The sequence below is a fragment of the Gadus macrocephalus genome, chromosome 19 (assembly GCF_031168955.1).
Source record: "Gadus macrocephalus chromosome 19, ASM3116895v1".
NCBI lineage: Eukaryota > Metazoa > Chordata > Actinopteri > Gadiformes > Gadidae > Gadus > Gadus macrocephalus.
The window spans coordinates 3,570,832-3,593,564 of record NC_082400.1 but is presented as its reverse complement, the minus strand read 5'-3'; the positions used below and the strand labels follow the sequence as shown (position 1 = coordinate 3,593,564).

Here is a 22,733-nt window from a genome sequence, read left to right as displayed (position 1 = left end):
CTGTGGTCGACAGAGGGGGTGGGTTCATGTTGGTCCCGTTGTAGCAACCAACAAAGAAAAAACAACACCATCTAGGTGAGGGTTGAATCTTAAATCTCCTTACTTCACAACAAACTTTTCAGTGAGTGCACGTCGCTTCTGTATTGTTCAATTGAACGATATGTCAACCAAACTGTGATCATGCATCGCGTTTGGTGCAGGCATCTCACGGGCAAATCCCGCGAGATCTGAGAGGGTGAGACGGACAGGTCATTTAAGTGGTCGAGAGCCAGGAAATATTCTCGTTGTTGCATTCCTATTTCATATTTAGTCTTTAAAACAAGCTGCCGATCGAATCAAGAAGGGATAGTAGGGATACAATTGTAGTATACAGATGTTTGAATCACTACTATCTACTCACTTATGAAGGTCTCTCTCTCTCTCTCTCTCTCTCTCTCTCTCTCTCTCTCTCTCTCTCTCTCTCTCTCTCTCTCTCTCTCTCTCTCTCTCTCTCTCTCTCTCTCTCTCTCTCTCTCTCTCTCCGTCCTCTCACGGAAGAATCCATGCTGAAATCCATATAATCTATAACATATGACGTTGATCATTTTCAATATCTCCTTTTCCTTTCCCTCAGTGTTGAGCCTGTTTATTTGGGATTAAAGATCTGCTCGTTGTAGCCACATACTGATCTGTCCACAGCACAAAGACAACGGGGTCTAAATAATAATAATAATCATAATAAAACATTTGAAAAGCCAATCCTAAAATCTGTTTTTTGGCTCCAACATTGGAGGTTCAATTCGGCGACCTAATCTGCTACTACCGATGAGAATTATGATTATTAAAGAGTAATCTTTAAAGAATAAATGATGAACAAATGCATAATATGCATAATAAATCCTGATTCAGATCGTTTATAGTGAGTGGTTAAGGAGAGAGATGGGCTCCACACGTCCCCGAGTCCTCCAGTCTGAAACCACCAACATGCTTTTTTGCAGAAAGATTAGTATACAATATTTGAACTTTATTGTATACTAATATGGATTTTATTATAGTAAGATAGTTACAAAATATATAGTATACTAACGAGACTTCCTAAAGATATTTGACTCACTCTATACTCACTATGTAGGCCTTTCTCTCTCTCTCTCTCTCTCTCTCTCTCTCTCTCTCTCTCTCTCTTTATATATATTATATATATATACACATATAATATTAGTAATACCTTTTTCTACTCTTCTACCTTGAGTTGAGCAATTGTAAAAAGGCAAGAACTTGCACCCAAGATCAATAAATACATAAATATGAAGGCCAGAATCGTTGCGTTTTGCGGGGGATGATGCGAGCCGTAACATTTCAGCACAAATGCAGCTTTCATGTAATGTACACGTGGATGGTGCTGGCTGTCGCCTTGCATGGTTGACTCTGCCGTCGGTGTGTCAATATGTGTATTAACTGGTGTAAGTCGCTTTGGATGAAAGCGTCTGCTAAATGCCCCAATTGTAATCGTAATGGCGTACACATAACCTAATCCTCCAGTGAGTGGACCTTGTGGTTCTACTCCTGTTGACTCCTCCCCCGGGCCCTCCTATAGTTCTCCTGCTGGTTCCCCTGGTTCTGCTCCCACTGGTTCCCAGTATGTCAGGCAGGAGGGCCCTGCGGGCGGTGCTGGTGGACCTGAGCGGGACGCTGCATATCGAGGACACGGCCGTAGCAGGAGCCCAGGAGGCTCTGAGCAGGTGGGCCCCCACCGTCAGGAGGACCCTTTACTAGAAGTTTACTGTTTAAAGGTTGAGTGTAGTAAACCTTAAAGAATGTTTAAAGGTGAAGTGTAGTAAACCTTAAAGTTTACTGTTTAAAGGTAGAGTGTAGTAAACCCTAAAGTTTACTGTTTAAAGGTAGAGTGTAGTAAACCTTAAAGTTTACTGTTTAAAGGTAGAGTGTAGTAAACCCTAAAGTTTACTGTTTAAAGGTGGAGTTGTAGTAAACCCTAAAGTTTACTGTTTAAAGGCGGAGTGTAGTAAACCCTAAAGTTGACTGTTTAAAGGTAGAGTAGCAAACCCTAAAGTTCACTGTTTAAAGGTAGAGTGTAGTAAACCTTAAATGTTACTGTTTAAAGGTAGGGTGTTGTAAACCTTAAAGAATAGGTAGAGTGTAGTCATCCCTAAAGTTTACTTTTAAAAGGTAGAGTGTAGTAAATCTCAAAGTTGAAGAATTAAAGGTAGCGAGCACCGTGTACATTTACTTAGGAACAGGAGTGTTTGTAGGGGCCCGATACAGTCCCCTAAGGGACAGGTAAGTTTGTAATGTCAGGGGCCCCTGAGGGACAGGAGAGTCTGTAATTGTAGGGGCCCGGGGCCCTAAGCTAAAGATCCCTGTGCGTTCCTCCTGGTCAGGCTCCGCCAGGCCGCAGTGGCCGTGAGGTTTGTGACGAACACGACTAAGGAATGTAAGAGGAATCTTCTGGAACGCCTGCGACGCCTGAACTTTGACCTCCAGGTAATGTCGACAATGGCATGTGTGTGTTTGACACACAAACAGGTTGCAAAAGAATCACAAACAGTCTAAACTTTGTTGAATTCTGTTTAACGTGCTAATCCAGGCTGGTTCTATTAACCTGCTTTATGTTATGGAATGCACTTAGTATACTTTTAAATATATTTATACATGTAGAGCCCTATCTTGCATCCAGCGCAATTGACTTTCTACACTTACGACTTATGTATCTTTGCTAGTTTGCACCCGGCGCAAAGCCGATTTTCCCCCGCAGCAAACCTGCGCCACTAAACTTGCACCCTGAGAGTCGTGTCGGCGAAAAGCAAAGGCGTGTTCCAGCGCAAATGATACATGGTGCTATCTTACAGATCGATAAAGCAGTTGCGCAACTGACCGACAAAAACCTGGTCTTAGTGCACTAGCGGATAGCACAGTTGGTGTTGCTATTTTGACGTACCATGGCAGGTCGGAACTGCAATTTTTTTTCCATAGGGACTGCATGAATGAACACTGTAGTAGGCTATGCCATGCGTTAAAATAATAATAATAATAATAATAATAATAACAATAACAATGATAACCTCGAGTTGAGTAGGCTATATCCCAGCCTCCTAAAACAAAATCTCGTTTTAGGGTAAATGATAATGTTGGTTAAATTATTTTGGAAAGAACAGCTGATACAGCGGTAATAAATTGTATTTAAATCAATGCATCTGGAAACACTAGCCTGGCTCCGCCCACCTAAGTACTTCTGCTCAATTTGAATTTCCCTTCAGTACTACGTCTACATGATTTATTACAGGAAGAGGAGATTTTCACATCACTGAGTGCAGCCAGGAGATTGGTTGAGCAGAACCATCAGCGACCTCTCCTATTGGTGGAGGACAGCGCCCTGGAAGACTTTGCGGGTACAAGGAGAGAAGCATGTTGGTCATGTATTGATAAATTAGGAGGTCTCATAGGTTGCCTGTATGCTAATATCAGTGTGTGTGTGTGTGTGTGTGTGTGTGTGTGTGTGTGTGTGTGTGTGTGTGTGTGTGTGTGTGTGTGTGTGTGTGTGTGTGTGTGTGTGTGTGTGTGTGTGTGGGTGCATGTGTTTGTGTGTGTGAGTGTGTGTGTGTAGGTCTAGATACGTCCAACCCTAACGCTGTAGTGGTGGGCCTCGCTCCTCAACACTTCAACTACCAGACGCTGAACACAGCCTTCAGGTAACCCTTCATCTAGTCCATTACTCTCAGCTCTATTCTAGAGCAAGAGAGAGGGGGGGAGAGCGAGAGGGAGAGAGGAGAGAGAGAGAGAGAGAGAGAGAGAGGGAGAGAGAGAGGGCGAGAGAGAGAGAGAGGCAGACAGAGAGAGGCAGAGAGAGAGATGTTAATGTTGTTGATATTGTCGTTGTGGATGTTGTTGTTGATGTTCTTAATTTTGTTGGTGATGTTGTGTGTTGTTGATGTTAATGTTTTTGATGTTGTTGTTGATGTTGATATTGTTGTTAATGATGTTGATGATGCTGATAGTGTTGTTGTTGATGTTGTGGTAAATATTGTTGTTGATGTTGTTGTGGATGCAGGCTGGTGTTGGAAGGCGCCCCCCTAGTGGCGGTCCACAAGGCCCGGTACTACCAGCGAGGGGACGGCCTGGCCCTGGGCCCCGGGCCCTTCGTCACCGCCCTGGAGTATGCCAGCGGCCGCAGCGCCGTGGTCGTGGGGAAACCCCAGGAAACCTTCTTCACTCAGGTCCCGGATTGCACTCATAGGATCATATCCTGGCTTGATTATTATCATCTTCTTCTTATTTAATACAACTCTACCCTTCAATTAGGGCTTAACCAGTTCTTAACAGGGAAGACAGCTGTATCACAGGTGAGGCGGTTGTCATGGTTACGTCTGTTTCCAGGTCCTGTCAGAGCTGGGATGCAGCCCCGGTGAAGCGGTCATGATAGGAGACGTGAGTCAGAAGAGAAGGGTTCACGTATATCATGTTTAGGTCTCAAAACAGGCCTTTTCAGGTTCATAGTGGGTTATCTCTTTTGTTTGCGTCTATCTCTCATAAACCTCCTGTCTTGTCTGTCCTGTCCTGATAGGACGCCAGAGATGATGTGGGAGGGGCCCAGAATGCAGGAATGAGGGGCATCTTGGTGCGGACCGGTGAGTTGGGCCCATGTGGATACTTCCTTCAGTTCCTTTCTCCTCTTACTGGACTGAGGTCTTCAAAACATGTGTAAGGGTGCACTCACACTAGGCCATCTGGCCGTGGCCGTTTTCACACCTATCCGTGCTCAAATCTGCCAGTGTGAGTGTGGCCAGTCTGGCCAGGCCAGGCCAACTTGGCCTCTTGGGAGAGGTGTGCTGCTACGGTACGGGCAGACGCAACCTGAGCTGGATGACGTATAGTCCATGCGACGACCATGGGCATAATAAAGGCGAGGAGCCTTCTTTCCCATTAAACGGTAAACATGGCGTCAAGCGATGTTTACGGTTGTTTGCGTACTCGAAAAAATCAGCAGTGAGAGTGGGCTCTATCTGAGAACGGCTCCAAAAAGCAACAGACTCAGCAAAGTGCGAACTGTGTTCTCTGTGTTGTTGTCCATTGTTGTTAAAACTCTGACTGGCGGCAGACTTTATTATGGTCCATGCAGCGGACGCTTGGTGATGACGTGTTACTTACAACGTGATGACGTATGTACAAGAGCCTACCGTGGCCAGGCCACAGTTGCGACGGCCAACGGCCACGGCCAGATGGCCTAGTGTGAGTGCAGGCCAGAGAACAATGGGGCCAGTTGAGCACGGTTGTGTGAAAACGGCCAACGGCCACGGCCAGATGGCCTAGTGTGAGTGCACCCTGAATATATGTTAATGCCTGCCTTGTTTTTTAAAGACATTATGTGATTAGTATTCATCATGCTGTGGGGCTGTTTGTCAATTAAATCCAGTATTGTGTTCTACCTCTGCAGGTAAATACAGAGTAGGAGATGAGAGTAAGATCAGCCCTGGTCCCTACCTCACCTGTGACAGCTTCCCCGACGCTGTGGACCACCTGCTGAAGGACCTGCTCTGACCAGAACTACACATAAACAACTACAATGAGACAGCATTGCAGCAATAAGAACCATCCTCTAAAAACCACAAATCCAGCATGTAGAACTATGACAACGACAGTATCCAGAACATTATTAAATGTAAATATAATAATAGTAGTTATATCAAAATACCAGCTACTAAATCATGAGGTGTAAAATGTCTAATGGAATCTTAATAAAGACCTCAGAACCTTGACTATTTTCATTTTTATTCAAATTTTTATTATTTTATTAACTAAATTACAACTTCACAGTAGAAAGCAGAGAAGCCTGAACAAATATAAGCAGTAGCGTGTTGCTCTCTCTCTTTATTGCTCTCATACAGACTGATAGTCTCTCTCTCATACAGACTGATAGTCTCTCTCTCATACAGACTGATAGTCTCTCTCTCATACAGACTGATAGTCTCTCTCTCATACAGACTGATAGTCTCTCTCCCACTCTGTGTATCTGTGGGTGAGGGTCCCGGCCGAGGGCTTGGTGTGGGTCATGACCTCTAGGAAGTCCTCCGTTGTCACGGTTTCCAGGTTGATGACCGGCAGGTGAGAGTTTCCTGAGGGCAGAGCAGTGGTTGGAGCAGGGTGTTGGCTTACAGGATGGAGAAATATCTAGATTCTAAAACTACTTCTAAACCTAGAATCTATCTCCGTAAAAATATGAATCTGTTGACACGAAAGGTACAACAAAATGCATGCATATGACTGTTCTAAAAGGACATGTTATTGTCCGTGTATAGTCCGTTTTATGGTTGTCGTGTTGCTCCTTCCTCTGTCCATGCTGCCGGTGGCCTTTGCTACAGATGGTTTGTGTCCGAGCCAGGGTGTTTTGGTTCCCCCTACCCTCCTGGGGACACGTACCTACAACCAGTGACTGACCCCCTGTCCCAGGGCCTCTCAGGCCCCTGCTCGCCCCCCCTGCGCTGTGGCTGGCCAGACACATGCTGTGGAACACGTTTTCCAAGTGGGCACAGTTTAGGGTGTTTCAGAGACATGAGCATGAGACAGCCTTGTTTCTTTACATAAAGAGGGACACCGTGTGCAAAACCACCCCCGCCTTCCTACCAGCTGAGGTCAGGCCTCAGAGCGCTTCACCAGGGAGGCTGTCTGGACACAAGGTATCCCTGGTCAAACTAGCTGTCTATCAGCCTGCCTGCCTGCCTGCCTGCCTGCCTGCCTGCCTGCCTGCCTGCCTGCCTGCCTGCCTGCCTGCCTGCCTGCCTGCCTGCCTGCCTGCCTGCCTGCCTGCCTGTCTGTCTGTCTGTCTCTTTCTTTCTGACCTGGTGTCTCCAGGGTGTGGAGGATCTTGCGGACGGGTCTCATGGCCGCCTCCTTACACACCAACCGGAGGTCAGACCCAGAGTAGCCTGCAGCCTCCTGGATCACACACACACATAAACACACACACACACACACACACACACAGGATATAAACACACACATCAACACACACACATTAACACACACACACACACACACATCAACACACACACATTAACACACACACACACACACACACACACACACACATCAACTCACCCATTAACACACACATACATAGACACACACATGCATTACACAAACACATCAAACACACATTACACACACAGTAGTATTCTAGTTGTCTTATTATAGAATTAATTAACCTTGGCCAGTGTTTCGTAGTCCAGTTGAGTTCTAAGCTCCGCCCCCCCTGACAAGCTGACTGGAGGGAGCCAATGGGAGATCATGGCCTGGCGGGCGGGCTCTGAGGGTAGACCAATCAGAATCCTCTTCTCCAGCCGTCTCAGCATCGCTTGGTCCAGCTCCCTGACACACACACTCACACACCTCACTGATGTGTATGTGTGTGGGTGTGTGTGTGTAGTGATGGGTACCGAATTTCATTACTTTATAGCAGGGATGGGCAACTGGCGGCCCGCGGGCCGCATGCGGCCCGCATCCTCACTCAGTAAGGCCCGCATCCTCACTCAGTAAGGCCCGCAAAAAAATAAATAAAATAAAGAATAATAATAATTGATCGAGTTACAGAAAACTCGGTCAAGAAAGATGAGAAGAATTCATAGAATTCGAAGGCAAACCCATGCGTCTAGTTTGCTTAGAAGCGATATCAGTCATTAAAGATATCCACTTAAGTCGCCACTACAACTACTACAACTGCTTGTTGGGTTTGAGTTCATTGAGTTGTTGCACTTAATGTTGGGCCACTGTTTTTCAGTTTTTTTACTTCATTGAATGATGATGTATGTGAGCCCTTTACACTGATAAAAATACTGACCATTCATGTGGCTGTTTGAGCATGGAAAACATGAAATGAATGTATGTTGGTTCAATTAACATACCGTACATAGGTTATGATTCTGGATGATCTTTTAGGTAGTGGCCATCCCCAAAATGCACCAGAATACAGGAAATCCTATCTACCAAATTCAAAATTGTGTAGCTTCTCTCAGCTCACGTTTAGTTGAAGTGTGCAGTCATGTGGCCCTCCGATGGTTATGATGAAAAATGTGGCCCTCTTTATCATGAAAGTTGCCCATCCCTGCTTTATAGGTACCGACTTTCAATTGGGGTCAAATGGCATGGAAAAGATTTTTTTAACCGCTTATGTATTCTGTTGTATGTATTAGTTGAGCCCTTATTTATAAAGTCTTTAGCTTGCTTGCTCCAGTTAAGAGTTGAGCATCACATGTCGTCTCTTCGAGTACCTACTGCATGTATGTGTTTTCATTTAAAGGTGACATGTTATACCCCCAGGTGTGAGTGTGATCAAACCGTTTTGAAAATCGGGCTCTTATGACATCTCAAGAGGGCGTGTCCACCTAGATGTGTGCTGGATAGATCAGTCTACCAGCCAACCCAGTGGACTCTAGCAAAATGTGCTCATCTATCCGTCATACATCTCGGTGGAAACTGCCTCTTGTGATGTCAGAAGAGGCAGAGTTTTAAAACCTCTTTTAACAGCTAATCACACTTATACCTTGTGGTATAATCTGTCACGTTTAAATACATTTACACTCATGCAAAATGTAAACAATAATAATTCAATTTAATCTTAACATGTGTGTGTGTGTGTGTCTACGTGCATCCGTGTGTTTGTGTCTCTTTGAATGCGTGTGTGTGTGTGTGTGTGTGTATGTTTGTATGTCTGTGTGTGTGTATGTGTATGTGTGTATGTCTGTGTGTGTGTGTGTGTGTGTGTGTGTGTGTGTGTGTGTGTGTGTGTGTGTGTGTGTGTGTGTGTGTGTGTGTGTGTATGTGTGCGTGCGTGTGTGTGTGTGTGTGTGTGTGTATGTGTATGTCTGTGTGTGTATGTGTGCGTGCGTGCGTGTGTGTGTCTGTTACCAGGGCATGTTAGAAGCAGCCAGTATGAACACCAGGTGGTCCGAGGCGGCCAGTCCGTCCATCTGGATCAACAGCTCAGTCTTCATCCTACGACTCCCCTCGTGCTCCCCCCTCAAACACACACATATACACACGTTACACACACATATACACATGCTATACACACGTTATACACACGTTATACAGACACACAAACGCACACAAACACACACCCCAGGCCGGTATGGTCCAACCAGGTCCAAACAAGACCCCCCAGATCGGTCCCACCAGGACCCCCAGACCGGTCCCACCAGGGACCCCCCCCAGACCAGTCCCACCAGGGACCCCCCCAGACCGGTCCCACCAGGACCCCCCCAGACCGGTCCCACCAGGACCCCCCCAGACCGGTCCCACCAGGACCCCCCCAGACCGGTCCCACCAGGGATCCCAGACCGGTCCCACCAGGCCCCCCCCAGACCGGTCCCACCAGGACCCCCCCAGACCGGTCCCACCAAGACCCCCCCAGACCGGTCCCACCAGGACCCCCCCAGACCGGTCCCACCAGGACCCCCCCAGACCGGTCCCACCAGGACCCCCCCAGACCGGTCCCACCAAGACCCCCCCAGACCGGTCCCACCAGGACCCCCCCAGACCGGTCCCACCAGGACCCCCCCAGACCGGTCCCACCAGGACCCCCCCAGACCGGTCCCACCAGGCCCCCCTGGCCCGTGGGGCTGTACTGACCCGTGGCCGCCTCCTCTCTGTCCCATCACAGACTCCAGCTCGTCCAGGAAGATGGTGGACGGGGCGTGGAACTTGGCCAGCTCAAACAGCACCTGGTCAGAGCGACCTGTTATTATCATGCTATCATCATGCTATCATCATGTTATCATGTTATTACGATCAGACCGGTCGCAGGGCAGGAACACATTGTATGATTCTTGAACGTACTCCGCCCGAATTATCCACAGCTTAGAGTTTTGATCCACAAATCAGTAACAAGTTGTACATGTGTAACTATACATTTCATGTATGGTTAACTACACGTGGTATACATGTGTAACTATACATGTTATATTTGTGTAACAATACTTGTTATATGTATGTAATTATATATGGTATATATGTGTAACTATACATGTTATATATATGCGTAACTAACAATACATGCATCACCTGGCTTTACAGGTGTTTAACCGTTCATTTAAAGACCCGTCGTGAGCTGCTCACTCATTAGAAAGAAAGAATTATGTGATCATCTACGGCACTCGTATATACAGACCAATCACAGCCGGGATGATGTTCAGTTGAACACCGAGGCCCCTTGTGTGATATGGCTTCATTGATATAAAAGAAACAGCACAAAGCAGAACAAACTGGTGTAAAACACTCGTTTTACACCATGTTTTTGGTGTTTCCCCAGCCAGCTAGTGAACCCCTGTGCTGCTAACTCAGGCCCTGTTATGTGTGTAACGTCACAGTGCTGTTAAACTGTGACTCCGAGGGTCCCGCCGCACCCGGATCAGCTTCTCTGAGTCTCCTCTCCACTTGCTGATGATGGTGGAGGCGGAGATGTTGAAGAAGGTGGTGCTGCACTCTGTGGCCACCGCCTTAGCCAGCAGAGTCTTACCCGTCCCTGGAGAGAGAGACAGAGAGACGGAGAGGGGGAGACGAGAGAGTGGGAGGGAGACAGAGAGACAAAGAGAGAGAGAGGGACACACACAAATAGACAGAGAGAGAGAGAGCGAGAGAGGAGGGGAGACAGGAGGATTCTAAGCAGAGGAATTGTTTCCAGGTTAAATAACGAGGGATAAGGAGCTCTCTAGCGGGTGAAGTCAGCGGGCTACTGTCTAAAGTAACCAGGGCTGCAGAGCGATGGACTACAAAGGCCTTGTTGAATGGAGGGGTCCCACAGGGCAACCCCCTCTGGGGACTTCACTCTGAGTCATACTCAGTCTGGGTCAAAGCTGGTCAAAATAACAATGCTTTATTTTGTTGTGTGATGTAGTGTGTGTTGTAGTGTGTGTGTTTGTGTGTCAAGTGTCTAGGGTGCATGTAAACAGAGACTGTAGGCCGTAGGCCTCTCTGAGTGACCTAAGGCCTAGCAGGCCTTACCTGGAGGCCCGTAGAGCAGCAAGCCTTTCCATGGAGACAAGATACCAGTGAAGAGCTGAGGGTACTAGAGAGTGATAGAGGCAGAGAGAGAGAGAGGCAGAGAGAGAGAGGCAGAGAGAGAGAGGCAGAGAGAGAGAGGCAGAGGGAGAGAGAGGGAGAGAGAGAGAGAGAGAGAGAGAGAGAGAGAGAGAGAGAGAGAGAGAGAGAGAGAGAGAGAGAGAGAGAGAGGTGGTGGAGGTGAACATAATAATGGTGATCATGTGCAGAACATCTTTCCCCATCTGGAGGGTAAATGTCACAGGAATACACAAACTGATCTGGTGTCATTTCAATAAGAGATAAGTTATGGTGGAGACCTGTGTGTGTGTGTGTGTGTGTGTGTGTGTGTGTGTGTGTGTGTGTGTGTGTGTGTGTGTGTGTGTGTGTGTGTGTGTGTGTGTGTGTGTGTGTGTGTGTGTGTGTGTGAGTGTGGATGCACTGCTTTTATGTATGTGCTTAAGCATTTGTGTGTGTGTTTGTGTGTATGTGTGTGTGTGTGTGTGTGTGTGTGTGTGTGTGTGTGTGTGTGTGTGTGTGTGTGTGTGTGTGTGTGTGTGTGTGTGTGTGTGTGTGTGTGTGTGTGTGTGTGTGCATGTGTGTGGTCATATCCTAGGTATGGATTTAATGCCAGGCTAACAGAATACCCTGACCTGCTGGCTCCCTCCCTTTAAGCTCTTTAAAGGAGATGTATTCAGAAGCAAAGAAATACCTGCTGTGGGTCACATGAATCACCCTAATGGGGTCACCTGACTCTCAATAATGGGGTCACCTGACTCCCCTTGATTGGGTCACCTGACTCCCCTTAATTAGGTCACCTGACTCCCCTTGATTGGGTCACCTGACTCCCCTTCATTAGATCACCTGACTCCCCTTGATTGGGTCAACTGACTCCCCTTAATTAGGTCACCTGACTCCCCTTGATTGGGTCACCTGACTCCCCTTAATTTGGTCACCAGACTCCCCTTGATTGGTTCACCTGACTCACCTTAATAGGGTAGACAACAGCCTCTTTTACTAATCGCTTGCCGTCCTCCAGACCCATGATGTCATCCCAGTGCACGTTGGGGTTGTGCACATAGATGTCCTTTAAAGAAACACATGCAAACACATTTACATTAAGGGCATTTAGTAGACGCTTTTATCCAAAGGGACTTACAACCATTTATACACACATCCACACACCAACAGGGGATCAACCATGCAGCTCGCCGGCAGCAGATAAGGTTGGGTGTCTTGCTCAGGGACACCTCGACACAGCTAGAAGGGTTGAACAGGCAACCTTCCGGCTACAATTCAACCCGCTCTGCTCCTGAGCTAAGCCGACCCACACTGCTATGTTTTGACTTATATAGGGGCCCTTTAAACCCAAATGGCAGAAAAGTTAACTGATCGAATCATATCTTTTGATAGTGACATAGTTTATTGACAGATTCAAACAGCTCTTTACTGCCTCCTCCTGGAGTACTCAGGTACTACACTAACAAAAAGAGAGTAGCTCTTTACTGCCTCCTCCTGGAGTACTCAGGTACTACACTAACACAAGAGAGTTGCTCTTTACTGCTGTGTGTGTGTGTGTGTGTGTGTGTGTGTGTGTGCGTGTGTGGTTGTGTGTGTGTGTGTGTTTGCATGTGTTTTTGCATGTGTGCGTGTGGGTCTGTGTGTGCATGTGTGTGTGTGTGTGTGTGTGTGTGTGTGTGTGTGTGTGTGTGTGTTCGTTTTGTGGGTGTCGTGTGTGTGTGTGTGTGTGTGTGTGTGTGTGTGTGTGTGTGTGTGTGTGTGTGTGTGTGTGTGTGTGTGTGTGTGTGTGTGTGTGTGTGTGTACCTTGCTGATGATGGCTGCAAGTTCTCTCATTTCACTGCTTGTTGTGATGAACGCTCCGAGAGGTTTCAGCAAACGTTCCTACAAAAGGGTTAAGGCTCAAGGGTTAACAGGGTTAACGGGGTCAACAGGTCAAGAGTTAACAGGGTTAACCGGGTCAGGGTTCAACAGGTCAACAGGTCAAGGGTTAAGAGGGTGAAGGGCCGACAGGGTCAACAGGGTAAATGGTTAACAGGGTTTAAGCTGGGGGGTAAATGGTTAACAGGGTCAAGGGTTAAAGCTAGGGTAGGCATTCTATTTTAGAAGCTTTCTTTTGTCCTATTTGCTCAAATTCTCTTTTCATCCATACAGCGATCCATAAAAAAGGAACATAAAACAGTACAGTATTACTAGCTGTCGGAGGCCTGTGATAGGCCTATCCAATCATTACAGTCGGCCTCCAGGGAAGTGATTGTTGGCCTACCTCTCTTTCTACCTACCTCTCTGTCTACCTCGCCACGACCTGACCTCACCCAAGCCTCTGGCTACCGAGGGGCAGACCCAGTACTAAACCTGGCCAGCTAGTGGTGTGTTCATTGGGAGGGGCTTTGGGCTGCTCTGAGGGAGGGATGGGATTCTACCCCAGCTTTAACAACTTCAAGTGTTGTCAGAGGTCAAGGGTCAACAGGGTGAGGGTCAACCTGGTCAACAGGGTCATGGGTTCACAGGGTCAGGGGTTGATAAGGTTAACAGGGTCAGGGGTCAACAAGGTGAGGGGTCAACATGGTCAACAGGGTCGAGGTTTAAAAGGGTTGGGGGTCAACATGGTCAGGGGTCAACAGGGTTAGGGGTCAACAGGGTGTGGGTACAACAGGGTCAGGGGTCAACAGGGTTAGGGGTCAACAGGGTGGGGGTACAACAGGGTCAGGGGTCAACAGGGTTAGGGGTCAACAGGGTGGGGGTCAACCTGGTCAACAGGGTCATGGGTTCACAGGGTCAGGGGTTGATAAGGTTAACAGGGTCAGGGGTCAACAAGGTGAGGGGTCAACATGGTCAACAGGGTCAAGGTTTAAAAGGGTTGGGGGTCAACAGGGTCAGGGGTCAACAGGGTTAGGGGTCAACAGGGTGGGGGTACAACAGGGTCAGGGGTCAACAGGGTTAGGGGTCAACAGGGTGTGGGTACAACAGGGCCAGGGGTCAGCAGGGTTAGGGGTCCAACAGGGTGGGGGTACAACAGGGTCAGGGGTCAACAGGGTTAGGGGTCAACAGGGTGGGGGTACAACAGGGTCAGGGGTTAGCCGGCTGTAGATACCGCGTGGTCGGTGTCTGCGTTGCCTCTTCTGCTGGCGTCCTGGATCACAGCCTTGTTGTCCTTCAGCTGAACACAAAACCCAGTCACTACACTGAAACGCACTGGAACACTGTATCCTCATGATGATATCAAATGAGATGCAAATTATATTTAAAAGGCCCTTGCATAAACTCCCCCTGCACCTAGATATAGTTAATTTCCTCTCTCTGATTGAAAGGTGTTAGTTTGTGTTCCCAATTGCCATCGTAGCCATGAGGTCTGATGCTGAGACCAGGCCCGTCCCCTGACCTCTTTGTTGGGTTGATTCCTTCAGCTGTCTTGCACCTTGCAGACGAGTCCACTCTCCCCCATATGTATTGCAAATTAACCTGGCCTCTCCCACTATGGCTGACTTCAGCCATGGCCAATTCCCTCCCCTTGGTTGCCACTGGTGTGACTGCCCACAATATATCATGTACACCATTGGCTCAGTGAAAATGTCTGCCTGTGTCTTGCGATGATCATGTTCTATTCAATTCTCTGTCAAGAAGTGTTCTTCTTGACAGACACACCAACTGTAACTACACACTATTCTCTTCAGATGTTCTATGAAGACCACTATTCTCTTCAGATGTTACTATGAGGTCTATTATTCTCTTCAGATGTTACTATGAGGTCCACTGCTCTCTTCATATGTTACTATGAGGTCCAGTATTCTCTTTAGATGTTACTATGAGGTGCACTATTCTCTTTAGATGCTCCTCTATAACCTTCCTGGAGCTTCCCTCTCCTGAAGCTCCATTGTTAGCAAAAGACGAGACGTTGAGACCAAACTCCAGCGTAGGATCCACCAGCCCGTTCTCCTGGTTAGGAAACATACGCGTTAAATACACACTTTGTACCTCTTGGGTTGGTTAAACACACACGCTAACTCTAAAGGTACGGCCACACCAAACGCGTTACCCGCGTACCACGCGTATAAAATCGGCAATTTTTCCATAGGGAACCATTGGTTTACGCGCGTATGAGGTGCGTACACGCGTATCATGCGTACCAAGCAACATTTTACTCGCGTTAGGGGCGTATGAGGCGCGTATATATACGCGCGTACATATACGCGTGTACGCGAGGAGTTCAAAAAATTGAACTTTTTACGCTCATACGCGTGATACTTAGCCGCAATAGCCAATCAGCGTGGAGCTTGACCCGACGTCACTGGCAGAGAGTAGTGACCCTTGCACAGAAGCATACGGCCGACATCTTTCTTTAATCTGGGTGGAAATAGTAACATAGTTACGCCATTAAATGCGTTTATGGAAACATTTTTAGCGAGAAATGTGCATTTTACTTTCATAATGTTCACTCGGTGAATGTGAAGGATGTTTGGTTTGATAGTTATGACGAAGAGTGAACGCTCCGTTCACTTGCATGGACAGAGTCTCTGGTTGCTAAGCAACCTCAACGTCTTGGCGGACTATTTCTCTGCCGATCAACACTACGAATGCTGGAAACACACGACACACCATGTGAAGTTATTTAACCCGATTATTGAATTATTGATTCAAGCTCTATCATGCACCCAGACACGGCGGCGTTTGGGTTTCCTTCCTCGGACTCCTAAATCCAGCGCAGCCACAGGCGCGTAGCTGCGTATGTAGGACCATTTTTGACACAAAATGGTCAAGCAACATTTTAGCTGCGTTACGTGCGTACATGGTATGCGGGATACGCTTTTGGTGTGTCCGCACCTTAAGGTGTGTTAAACACACACTTTGTACCGCTAGGTTTGGTTAAATACGCAATTCCTAACTCTAAGGTGTTTTGAATACACACTTTAATCTTTCAGCTAAGGTTGAATACACACTAGGCTTAAATACACACTTCACTCCTCTAGGGTTAACCCTGATGCCTTACCACATTTTTGTAGGATTCTTAATTGAAAAAAAAAACATACACTCCTGTTTCTGATGGCTATGTGGGGTTCCGAATTCCTGGCCCCTCCCCCAGAATGCGGTCGGTGGGTGGGGCTTATTTTAGGGAGGGGCTTCACAGTGGAGGAGGGGCTCCTCAAGGATGAAACCACAAAATTAGAGTAGATTAAGTAACAAAATGCAACACAAACATATGTATTAAGAATTAGTTATCAGACAATTAAACTGACAGACAGAATTTTATGGTAATGTAAAAAAAAATGAACAATAAAATAATAAAAACGTAAACTCAAAAGCAGTTTAACACTCTACGTGCAGACAAACAGAAAAAACAAACATACCTCTTCTTGCCGCAACTTGAAACCTGTCTGGTTTCAACTGGGGAGACAAAAGTTTGACATGTACTCACTGACCAAACAGTCATTCATCTAGCCAGTCAGTCAGTCAGTCAGTCAGTCAGTCAGTCAGTCAGCCAGTGAGTCAGTCAGTCTGTCAGTCAGTCAGTCATTCAGTCAGTCAGTCAGTCAATCAGTCAGCCACTCAGCCAGCCAGTCAGCCAGTCATATACAGCCACTCAGTCAGCCAGACAGCCACCCAGCCAGCCAGTCAGTCAGTCAGCAGTACCAGTAGGGGGGGACCTCCTGGTGAGCCGGGGGTACTTGTTGAACTTGATGTAGTGGTAGGTCTGGTACTCCATCAGCACCGTCTCCAGGTCCACGTTGTCACAGACCTCCAACCTCTGGAGACCCCCGTTACACTCCCCATCCAGGACCCCCGCGCTGTCCATGTAGCTGCAGCATACACCCACATATATACAGTATATATATGTCATATACATATACATATATTTATATACTGCATATATTAAATATAGACCACATGTATCAATGTAGCTGGAAGATACAACAGATACACCCACACTCTCCCACACACACACAGACACATATTACAAACACACACACGGCCCACACACACACAGACCCATGATCCATGAGGTGATGGTATATGAGGATGAGTAGGTCCTTCTTCCGGGTCTCTGTTCTCAGTTCCTCCTGCTCAACACAAAGCAACAGCCACCATCAACTACAGCTAGTACAGGCTTCAAACACCTCCGTCGTGTGTGTCGTGTGTATGTGCGTGTGTGCGTGTGCGTGCGCGTGCGCGCGCGCGCGCGCGTATGCGTAAACAAGAGACGCTGCCAAACCCTGTTGCCTAGGTAACCGATGGACGCTAACTGTGGCTAATTCGGTTAGCTTAACACTGAACGGTGTCCAGGCTGTGAAGAGCAGAAAAATGAATTTAAGCTGTCTTTATTTTGACAAGATCACCACCCGACCTCTTACACAAATAAGACTTTTATAAAACTCTTAATACGAAAGCCGGTCGTTTGGTTGTAGTACTCCGTCTATATTCCCCCTGAGCCAACAGCTCCGAGCTGCTCCACTGTTCACTGTTAGTCACCTTTGTAAATAGATTAAAGAGAGGAATGAACCGTAATGGTGTGTGTGTTAGCTCACCGCCTCCCGGACCTGGTGAGCGGTCCTCATGGACTGATAGGAGAGCTCCATCCTGGTCTCTGACCGCAGCGGGGGCGAGCAGCGAGCAGCGGGGGCGATCAACGGAGGCGATCAGAGGAGCGGTCCGTCTGCGGAGCGGTTGGACGGAGACTGTACACACCTATCTCTCTAGTGACAGTCTATGGACTACTCAAAAGAATAAATACTTTCTACAGAATTAATATTCTCTCTTCAGAATCAATACTTTATACGGATGCTTTCTTCACATAGCCATGCTACTTTTTTTAAAATATAATTAATACAATCTCTACATAAATACTTTCTACAGATCAGAATAAATACTTTCTACAGAGAATGACTAATCTCCAGGATGAATATTTCCTCTCCGGATTATGAGATTACCGTACTTTATGAGTTATTCTTGAACTGCTCCTGTTCAAGAATGGCTGATGCTGTTGTTTCTGATAATATAAAACCAAACAGTTTTACTTTTGACTTTTAATGGCTGTTTCGTCATTTTGTTTATCAGATCAATTTCAGATCATTGTGAGTAACCGCAAAAGACCTTTATTCAAACAACTGTATTGAGTTTGACTTTCTTTTAAATGGATAACAACTCCAACGACCACAGTGCCACAGGGATCGAAAGGACAGGACCAATTTCAGAGGTGACTTCATGAGACTATATTTATTGATGCATTGTTCATGGATTTATAAACCGCACAGAACATATAATAACTAATAATATAATATATATTTAAAAAAAAATCGTAAGACTTTATTCCCACGCCCGCCTTGACGTCATCGTCCTCTATGCCGCGTCATCCTTATGTCCGTATATTAACAGCGCCGGCGCGTGAGGCAAAAACTGTGCGACCGCAGTGTGTGAGTCGCGTAGTGAAATGGTTCTCCGAGCGGAGCATGGCTGGGTCCGTCTGTGGACTCCGTCATGTATCATCTTAATAATTGCCACGTCGTACATACCCACGGCCGACGCGCTGATAGAGGGCCTGTACTGTGGCACGCAGGTGTGCTACGACGTGCTCAGCGTGAGCCGGGATGCCACCAAGCCGGAGATCGCGAGGGCGTACCGGCAGCTGGCCAGGACGTACCACCCCGACCGGTTCAGAGCCGGGGACCCCGCACTGGCCGGGGAGACGGAGGACAGCGCCAAGGAGAAGTTCCTCTTGGTCACCACCGCCTATGAGACGCTGAAGGTTGGTGAGACAACTGGGCGTCACTGTGAAGTCGCACCAATACCGATGAAGAGATGACTTATTTCTTTGAAAGCACTGCTCAACAAACCAGATGCATGTGTGATTTAGTTTGTTTTGTGACGGGTACCCGGGGATTGAATATGCTAGCCCCGAACAGGCCCTACATGCTGACGTTCACTTACTGTGCCAATGTGGCACTCTCCACCTCCGATGAGATGCAGAGGAACCATTAAAGGGGAGGTTCTGGAAGTGAATTATCTGCCTATAAAATATTTAAGTCTAGAAACGAAGTATGTGTTTCATACCTTTTACCAGGTTGCTATCAAACTAATGTTAGTCTGCTCAGGTTATAGGTTTTCTTCTGGGTAAGGAAAGTGCACTGGATTATAATCAGCATCATCATTTACGAGCAGTCGGTTAGTTTTAGTGGTGATGGTTTAGAGGTATATTTATATATCTGGAGTTATTTTTTTGCCGTTTCTGCTGCTTTCATTTGCTGGCATCACATGACATCCCCTCCTGGGATTAATGAGGTTATCTTGTCTTATATGTAATGTCTGGATGGCAGTGCCCTTGTTGCGCTAATGCTTGGTGTGGTGGGATGCAGGCGTGGGTCCACCAGCTAGTATGACCTGAACCTCCTCCTAACCAGCCCCATTCTCCCCCAGGATGAGGACTCTCGCCGGGACTACGACTACATGCTGGACCACCCGGAGGAGTACTACCGCCACTACTATGCCTACTACCGCACACGGCTCGCCCCCAAGGTGGACGTCAGGGTGGTCATCCTGGTCACCGTCTGCGCCATATCCATCTTCCAGGTACCACGTCTGTTGTGGTGCGAGTCGAGACCTGTGGAGTTAACTAGAGCTGCCTGTGGGTGGAGTTAACTAGACCTCCCTGTGGTGGGTGGAGTTAACTAGACCTCCCTGTGGTGGGTGGAGTTAACTAGACCTCCCTGTGGTGGTGTGGAGTTAACTAGACCTTCCTGTGGTGGTGTGTAGTTAACTAGATGTGTCTGGTGTGTTTGTACTTGTATTGTAACGTGCATGACTGAGCATGATTGTGCAACATGCAGAGATGAGAGGAGCCAGAGCTAGTTTTTAGAGCCATGAACCATAGTTCAAGGACCTGATAGAGTAGGGGACATAATCTTCTCCCGGCCCAGCGGTTAGTACAGGTCCTGGGTTCACGGGCCACCTCCGCACCAAAGGAAGGAGGTTCTGTGTTCAAGGCCATTCTCCCCTGGCCTTTCTGTGGGGAGTATGCATGTTCCTACTTGCACGTGGGTTACTGCCGCACCACAACATGATATCACGAAGATGGCACTCCTACCTTGCCAATAGGCAAGGCAAGGGTTCTCCAAGCTGGTGTTGGTTCCGAGGGGCTATATAGTGTGGCAGCCCACTGCTCCTAGCTGGTTATCATGGGTCAGATGCAGAGAATGAGTTAAGTGTATCCCTGCTCCTCTGATTCCCCAGTACTACAGCTGGCAGAGCAGCTACAACGAGGCCATCAGCTACCTGGTCACCGTGCCCAAGTACCGCATCCAAGCCACAGAGATCGCCAAGCAGCAGGGCCTGCTGAACCGGCCCAAGGAGAAGGGACGCAACCGCCGCACCAAGGAGGAGGTCAGGGAGCAGGAGGAGGAGGTCATCCGGGACATCATCAAAAACAAGATCGACATAAAAGGCGGCTACCAGAAGCCCAAGATGTCGGACATCCTACTGTGCAAGCTGGTGATGCTGCCCTACGTCCTGGTGATCTCGGCCTCCTGGTACCTGTCATGGTTCTACCGCTTCACGATCTGCAGGGAGGAGTACGGGGACGAGGAGAAGCTCTACATCATCAGGTGGGCCTCATGGTTTTCACTTTGGTGGCAGCAAGGGCCACCGAATGTAGAACTCATCCGAGGACCGACCGATTTTTAGAGAAATAGTCTATGACTAGAAATATGTCTACTGTGTCTAACCTGTAGATGTTGTATGAAGGTGCCTGTTAACTGATGGTGCTGCACTGTCTAACCTGTAGAGGTTGTATGAAGGTGTTTGAGTGACCGTGTACTCTGTCCATCCTGTAGGCGCAATATGAAGATGTCCCAGTCCCAGTTTGACAGCTTGGAAGATAATCTGAAGGAGACGTTCCTGGAGAAGCAGCTATGGATCCGGGAGAACTATGAGGTGCTTACACCTACAGCTCTACATTTATTCACTATCTGATGTTATTGACCTTTACCCTACAGCTCTACATTTAGACACTACCTGCCTGATGTTATGGTACCTCTACCCTTACAGCTCTACATTTAGTCACTGCCTGATGTAATGGGACCTCTACACTTATAACTCTACACGGTTACTTGAGCTCTACACTCACTCTACAGTTCTTCAATCTTATCTGAATGGACTTTCTTCTTAACATGACTTGCTTCTTTACGTGACTTCCTTCTTTGCATGTCTTCTGCACTAATTCTCCAGCTTTGTTGCTCATCATCTATCATAGTTGGCAATCATGCCAACTATGATTGGCATAGTCCCTTGTTTTGAGCTATAGATGTTCATGAAGTCTACAATAACTAGCTATCTGCTATAATATGTAGCACCCCTAATGACTAGCGGTCTGATGTAGCACCTCTATTATAACTAGCCATCATACGCTAGGACTAGCTCTAATGACTAGCTACCTGCTATCGTATGTTCAGGTACACAAACAGGAACAGGAAGAGGAGATGAAGATCAAGATGGCCAACGACCCGAGGATGAAGAGGTACCGGCGCTGGATGAGGAACGAAGGCCCTGGCCGGCTGACCTTTGCGGATGACTGAGAGCCAATCGGATGCTGTGGAATCTGCCTCGTGGCCAATGGCATGTTGTGTGCTTCCTGCCAAATTGTGTGAAGGAAGAGGACGAACAAGGCTTGTTTGAACACAAAACATATTTTCCTATTGACGGCCGAGGGAAATTAAAGCACGGCATGGGATTTAACTTTTAATACTTTTTTAATGTGTAGTTGCTGTTGAAGATTTTCAGTGTCATACCTATATTATTATTCCTTCTATACCCTTGTACACATGGCCTCCAATGAGGTTTGTTGTGTTAATTATTTTTTCCGTTGGTTCAGATTGAGATGGAGATCTGTGTTTAAAACAGGAAATGGGGAAACTACTGGTTTGTAACATCGAGAGTGGAAGGCATCTCCATGGTAACGAGTTTGACCTGTCTCCGTCTGACTGAACCCCGCCAGGGCCAGGATGACTGGGAATGGAAACGTTGCTCCCAAAGCCGAGCTACACATGACTCCTAATCCACCGCTGGGTCTTTTCATGACCAGACGTCCACCAGCTGAGCTGTGGACTCCCTCAGGTGCGGACTCCCTCAGGTGCACGCCCCCCCCCCCCCCCCCCCCCCCGGGTGCACGCCTCCGGGTGCAGCCATTAAGACCCAGTGGTGGCTGGGGGCGGATGTTCCTTCAGACTTGTGCTAAACACTCTGGCCACTCTGCCGTGGAGGAGAGGACATTTGGAGGAGTAAACGGACGTTATCTCTCCAAACAATCGGACAGAAGGAGGAAGTGGTGCTACCGAGAGAACTTGCACTTCCTCGTTCCTACAGAACCTCTTTTTCATAAAAAGATGAATAACTGAGACGTGTTTATTTATTTGAACGGATGGCGTTCTGCTCCGTCCGTCTCCACCGTTATACAATCTCAGCTTTGACGCAGATGGAATTGAACAAAAATAAACCTCATGCTTTAGGAGTTGTATGTTTCTGAGTAAGTGTTCTGTTCAGTCACCACTGTAGTCGTTACTTTCTGGGAAACATGGGCAGTGATGTTGAGGATGTTTGACACATTGTCGTACTCTACATCACTACATCAACTATAAGTTGACAGGTAGGTCTTGATAAAATATCATCTTTGACTGGAATGGAACCATTGACTTCAGGATGTCCTGTAAAA

General features: G+C 47.4%; 3 protein-coding genes across 6 annotated transcripts; 2 read left to right on the top strand and 1 right to left on the bottom strand.

The window, feature by feature from the left end:
* Positions 1 to 5,747, top strand: hdhd2 (haloacid dehalogenase-like hydrolase domain containing 2). 3 transcript variants are annotated; one of them, XM_060038818.1, is made up of 9 exons: positions 1 to 75; positions 1,574 to 1,718; positions 2,376 to 2,478; positions 3,278 to 3,383; positions 3,599 to 3,683; positions 4,043 to 4,208; positions 4,369 to 4,419; positions 4,556 to 4,619; positions 5,426 to 5,747. In XM_060038818.1, exons 2-9 carry the CDS (start codon positions 1,618 to 1,620, stop codon positions 5,527 to 5,529), a joined length of 780 nt encoding a protein of 259 aa, XP_059894801.1. In that variant the 5' UTR covers positions 1 to 75; positions 1,574 to 1,617; the 3' UTR covers positions 5,530 to 5,747. The 3 variants fall into 3 exon arrangements, with proteins under 3 accessions (XP_059894801.1, XP_059894800.1, XP_059894799.1); XM_060038817.1 differs by having other exon boundaries at positions 29 to 121; XM_060038816.1 differs by lacking the exon at positions 1 to 75 and adding an exon at positions 211 to 235.
* On the bottom strand, positions 5,743 to 18,414 carry katnal2 (katanin p60 subunit A-like 2). 2 transcript variants are annotated; one of them, XM_060038808.1, is made up of 16 exons: positions 17,563 to 18,414; positions 17,027 to 17,097; positions 16,670 to 16,836; positions 16,387 to 16,423; positions 16,069 to 16,180; positions 14,885 to 14,977; positions 14,136 to 14,201; positions 12,848 to 12,925; positions 12,011 to 12,109; positions 10,987 to 11,050; positions 10,389 to 10,507; positions 9,616 to 9,707; positions 8,893 to 9,003; positions 7,194 to 7,356; positions 6,828 to 6,924; positions 5,743 to 6,104 (listed from the first exon to the last, which is right to left on the bottom strand). In XM_060038808.1, the coding sequence occupies exons 1-16, from the start codon at positions 17,611 to 17,613 to the stop codon at positions 5,965 to 5,967; spliced, it is 1,560 nt and encodes a 519-aa protein (XP_059894791.1). In that variant the 5' UTR covers positions 17,614 to 18,414; the 3' UTR covers positions 5,743 to 5,964. The 2 variants fall into 2 exon arrangements, with proteins under 2 accessions (XP_059894791.1, XP_059894792.1); XM_060038809.1 differs by lacking the exon at positions 17,027 to 17,097.
* dnajc25 (DnaJ (Hsp40) homolog, subfamily C, member 25) lies at positions 18,391 to 22,535 on the top strand. The gene is made up of 6 exons (XM_060038815.1): positions 18,391 to 18,779; positions 19,448 to 19,600; positions 20,261 to 20,631; positions 20,860 to 20,959; positions 21,478 to 22,186; positions 22,221 to 22,535. The coding sequence occupies exons 1-5, from the start codon at positions 18,465 to 18,467 to the stop codon at positions 21,598 to 21,600; spliced, it is 1,062 nt and encodes a 353-aa protein (XP_059894798.1). The 5' UTR covers positions 18,391 to 18,464; the 3' UTR covers positions 21,601 to 22,186; positions 22,221 to 22,535.
* Positions 22,536 to 22,733: the final 198 nt, after the last annotated feature.

Bases quoted from the DNA above. Each gene is read 5' to 3' on its own strand.
- katnal2 (XM_060038808.1), bottom strand. From the start codon at position 17,613: ATGGAGCTCTCCTATCAGTCCATGAGGACCGCTCACCAGGTCCGGGAG. The intron at 11,051-12,010 runs GTGAGTCAGGTG...ATCACTCTCTAG, and splicing joins CTGTTGTCTACCCTATTAAG to TACCCTCAGCTCTTCACTGG. The intron at 9,708-10,388 runs GTGCGGCGGGAC...CGCTCTGACCAG, and splicing joins ACTCAGAGAAGCTGATCCGG to GTGCTGTTTGAGCTGGCCAA.
- hdhd2 (XM_060038818.1), top strand. From the start codon at position 1,618: ATGTCAGGCAGGAGGGCCCTGCGGGCGGTGCTGGTGGACCTGAGCGGG. The intron at 2,479-3,277 runs GTAATGTCGACA...GATTTATTACAG, and splicing joins GCCTGAACTTTGACCTCCAG to GAAGAGGAGATTTTCACATC. The intron at 4,420-4,555 runs GTGAGTCAGAAG...CTGTCCTGATAG, and splicing joins AAGCGGTCATGATAGGAGAC to GACGCCAGAGATGATGTGGG.
- dnajc25 (XM_060038815.1), top strand. From the start codon at position 18,465: ATGGTTCTCCGAGCGGAGCATGGCTGGGTCCGTCTGTGGACTCCGTCA. The intron at 18,780-19,447 runs GTTGGTGAGACA...ATTCTCCCCCAG, and splicing joins CCGCCTATGAGACGCTGAAG to GATGAGGACTCTCGCCGGGA. The intron at 20,960-21,477 runs GTGCTTACACCT...TCGTATGTTCAG, and splicing joins GGATCCGGGAGAACTATGAG to GTACACAAACAGGAACAGGA.